Source organism: Dendrobium catenatum, unplaced genomic scaffold (genome assembly GCF_001605985.2).
Source record: "Dendrobium catenatum unplaced genomic scaffold, ASM160598v2 original_scaffold_285563, whole genome shotgun sequence".
NCBI lineage: Eukaryota > Viridiplantae > Streptophyta > Magnoliopsida > Asparagales > Orchidaceae > Dendrobium > Dendrobium catenatum.
Window position 1 is genome coordinate 37,153 of NW_021603952.1, and position 3,550 is coordinate 40,702.

The 3,550-nt window shown below is 35.7% G+C and overlaps 1 protein-coding gene across 1 annotated transcript; it reads left to right on the forward strand.

The window, feature by feature from the left end:
• The first annotated feature begins 2,364 nt into the window (after positions 1 to 2,364).
• Positions 2,365 to 3,226, forward strand: LOC110115021 (protein tas-like). Its single transcript, XM_028692810.1, has 2 exons — positions 2,365 to 2,570; positions 2,654 to 3,226. Exons 1-2 carry the CDS (start codon positions 2,541 to 2,543, stop codon positions 2,891 to 2,893), a joined length of 270 nt encoding a protein of 89 aa, XP_028548643.1. The 5' UTR covers positions 2,365 to 2,540; the 3' UTR covers positions 2,894 to 3,226.
• Positions 3,227 to 3,550: the final 324 nt, after the last annotated feature.

Here is a 3,550-nt window from a genome sequence, read left to right on the forward strand (position 1 = left end):
TCTCTCTCATTTTCTTAATTATAAACATATGAATTTAATTTGCTGAATCATTTATCAAAATTTCCCTTACCCAACATTAACCTTAATTCCTAATCATTAATATAAAGAAACCATTAACATAAATAAACATTAAATCTTAATTCCTTCTTATCAAATGACATGAATATCATTAACATAAACGAATGTCATTAACATATATCTTTAATCTATTATTAACCTAAACTTTAATTGACATTAAGTTAATTATTTTCGGATTTATTAATATTAAAATTAGAGAAATATCATTTTGTGTGAAAAATTCAATTTATACCCTTAGAAACCATATTTGTAAAATCACTTTCAAAAAGTTAAATTTTAGGGAAAAACCCTAATTTTTAAATATCCAAAAATTCCTCCAAAAATTTTCATTTTCATCATTAAAAGGTTCTCCTAATCCTTCCTTATTTATTCCTAAAAGAAATTCGGAAGAAAAAGAGAATTTAGAAAAACCCTAGAATTTTCTTTTCCAAAATATTCGAGATCTAGAAAGTTTCGCTTGAAAATAATCATACCGGAGTGTTTCTCTCGCCGTCCTCTTCGATTTGACCTAAAACTTTCGCCGGAAGATCGTCGCCGGAGAGACCCTCGCGAAAGCACGCCGTCCGCGCCTAGCCCGTCGCTCCTCTCTGTTCGTCCGCTCGGTTTCACGCGAATAGGGGGGAAAGGGCTCGGTTTTGCCTATTAAGGGAGAAAGGGCTTGCTAAAAGACTATGCTACCCTCACTTAAACAAATTCGGCATAAAAGATGAGTAAGGGTATAATAGGTATTTAGAGACTTCTAAAATTAATAACTCCAAAAATAGGCAAAATTGGGTACAAGTTCTATATACCAAAACGATCAGAATTTCGCGTAGGATTTTCTAAAATTAATTTCGTTACAATCCGATAACATTGAAAATTCCACTTAAATCTCGTCGCGGCGCTTTGAAAAGCGTGCAAGGTCTAAAAATGACATTTTTCGGGTTTTCACATATATCGTGCAGTCTTCCATCCTTGTATACAAGCTTAACACCCAGTGCATTAATGCCAATGCTTTAAACTCACTTGGTTTTTCCTAAGAGCTTGCTCGAGGGTAAGTGCACTCTTAGCTAGCTTGCCCGAGTTTAATTTCATTCATTCGGCTTTAGAGTCTTATTCTCTAAAATGTATGAAAAGTACCTTTACCTTCACCTAAGCCACAACTCGCTCAACCAGACTAAGATTTAGTGCCAATTCTACGTCAATATTCATCGCCCAAGTGATTGCACCCATTTTTTCTTAAAATGTGGAGATTCGCCCTGTATGCCTCACAGCGAGAGGCACATCTTCAAAACTTGACAAGAGGACCTCCCTCTTATCTCTTCCTTGTTGCCACAACCTTGCTTGATTCCACTTTCTCGGCCTCCTCCTGCACAAGCATTTCCGTCCCACTTTGCTTTAGGCCAATGGGCCCACTCGCTTCTACAACCTTCGTCTTCTTCTTGCTCCAAGCGAGCTGGAGTTCTTTTCTCACTCCAATTTTTTCTTAGGGAGAATAGCATTCTTCCAACCTCTTAAGGCTCTCATCAACAAGCTAGGAATGACTCAAGTCAGCTAGCTCGGGTGAGTTAGTCAAAAGTTTTGGGGAGCTGAAGGGTAAGAGTGTGGCTGCATCGTACTATCCTGGCTACTTATAGGTGGAGAGAGCGTGAAGGCCCAAGTCAAATTCATAATGAACCAAGAACCTTTACAAAACAAACTCGACATGACATCTGAGGTTATAGTAATGACAAGATAGTAATTTCCGCATGCTCTTATCTTATGCTATTTGGTGAAAATAACAAATGCTCGCCTTTCAGAAGATCAAAAGAATCGAGAAACTAAACATATACTCGCATCTTACTATATGTAATCCCTAGATACCTAACATGTTATGGTCAAGGAACTTTTTTGACATGGTCATGTCGCCTAAAAGGTGCTCGCTTGAAGGCAACGTGACCTCATAGAATGCTAGCATATTTTGGAGTTTTTTTTTTTTACTTTGAATGTTGTGGGAACATTTTTATTGACAATTCAAAAATTTTCACTATCCGTTGATCAACTTCTAGTAATAGCAGGTGTCATCCGTTGATAAATTTGAATTCAACAAATTGAAATTTCAGTGGCAATGTGGTTTGAAATTTTTTGTGCCAACTAATTACAAGATATTTCTCATAAGTCATAAACAATTGAAAGTTTATTAAATGCAATTTTGTTTTCGTCTTATGGCATTTGGAAACTAAAAAGAGTGGGAAGCTTTGCTTCATGTAATATGAAGAAGCCATCACAAGTACCAACTACGAGACCTGAAAAGAATTACTATTTAATTTTTCTAATTCTATTTTGTGCATGCAGTTGATCTTATTGAAGTATGCCACCCTAACAACTGCAACATAGGGTTGCTTGCCTTTTCTCCATTGGGTGGTGGAAATCTGAGCGGCAAGTATTTAGACCATAATTCTGAAGCTGCTAAAAAAGGCAGGCTTAACCTCTTCCCAGGCTACATGGCCAGATACATAAATTCATTATCCAAGGTTCAACCTTTATCACAAATCTACTGCTAATAATTATTCCGTATTTATTGTCATATTCCTCATGATCTCTTATTGAGATGCAGGAAGCAACTGAACTATATGTTCAAATGGCCAAAAAACATGGTCTCACCCCAGTCCAACTAGCTCTAGCATTTGTACGTGACCGTCCCTTTGTGACTAGTTCAATCATTGGCGCAACTTCACTTGATCAGCTCAAGGAAGATATTGATGCTTTTATATCAACTCCTCGACCATTGCCACCGGAAGTTGCAAATGATATAGAGCTTATCTTCAAGAGATACAAGGATCCATCAATCATATGATGAGGTGTTCTTCAACGGTAAGATAAATTAGAGACTACTTACATGGCAGTCAATTGATGGTTACGTGAGAAACAGTGCACAAGAAGAAGAAAAAAATTGTAATGGATTTAAATAATTTCATTTTGACATAAGGTACAATTTGTTGTCATCGAAGAAAACCTTGATGGTGTTATGTCAATGTATAAAAGCTGCAAGATCATTATTTTATGACAGCAGTTTAAATATCTAATATGATTCGACTATGCCTTGTACCAAAATAATAATAATAGTACTATGCCCATTCATCTTTTGGTTTAAATGGTGAAGGATCAAAATACATTGTGGAATGCTAAACCTTCTAAACTTTTCGATCGGAATTCGGGCTGACATCTATTAACTGTCATTCATATCATGGACCACTAATATTTGTCTTCTCAATTTCTGGTGGTTTAGTATTTCTCAAATACATATATCCTACATTATCACCTCTTTATGTATATATTTACACCGACATAGCTGTAGAAAATTGAGTCAGTTTATCCAACATGAATAAAAACAAAACTCGGATTTATCAAGCTTCTAACATCAACAGAATCAAAATTGAAATCACATTGAAATCATATGAACTAAATTAAGGCTTCATTTGAGATGATTTTGTTATTTCTTTAAAAGTAACTT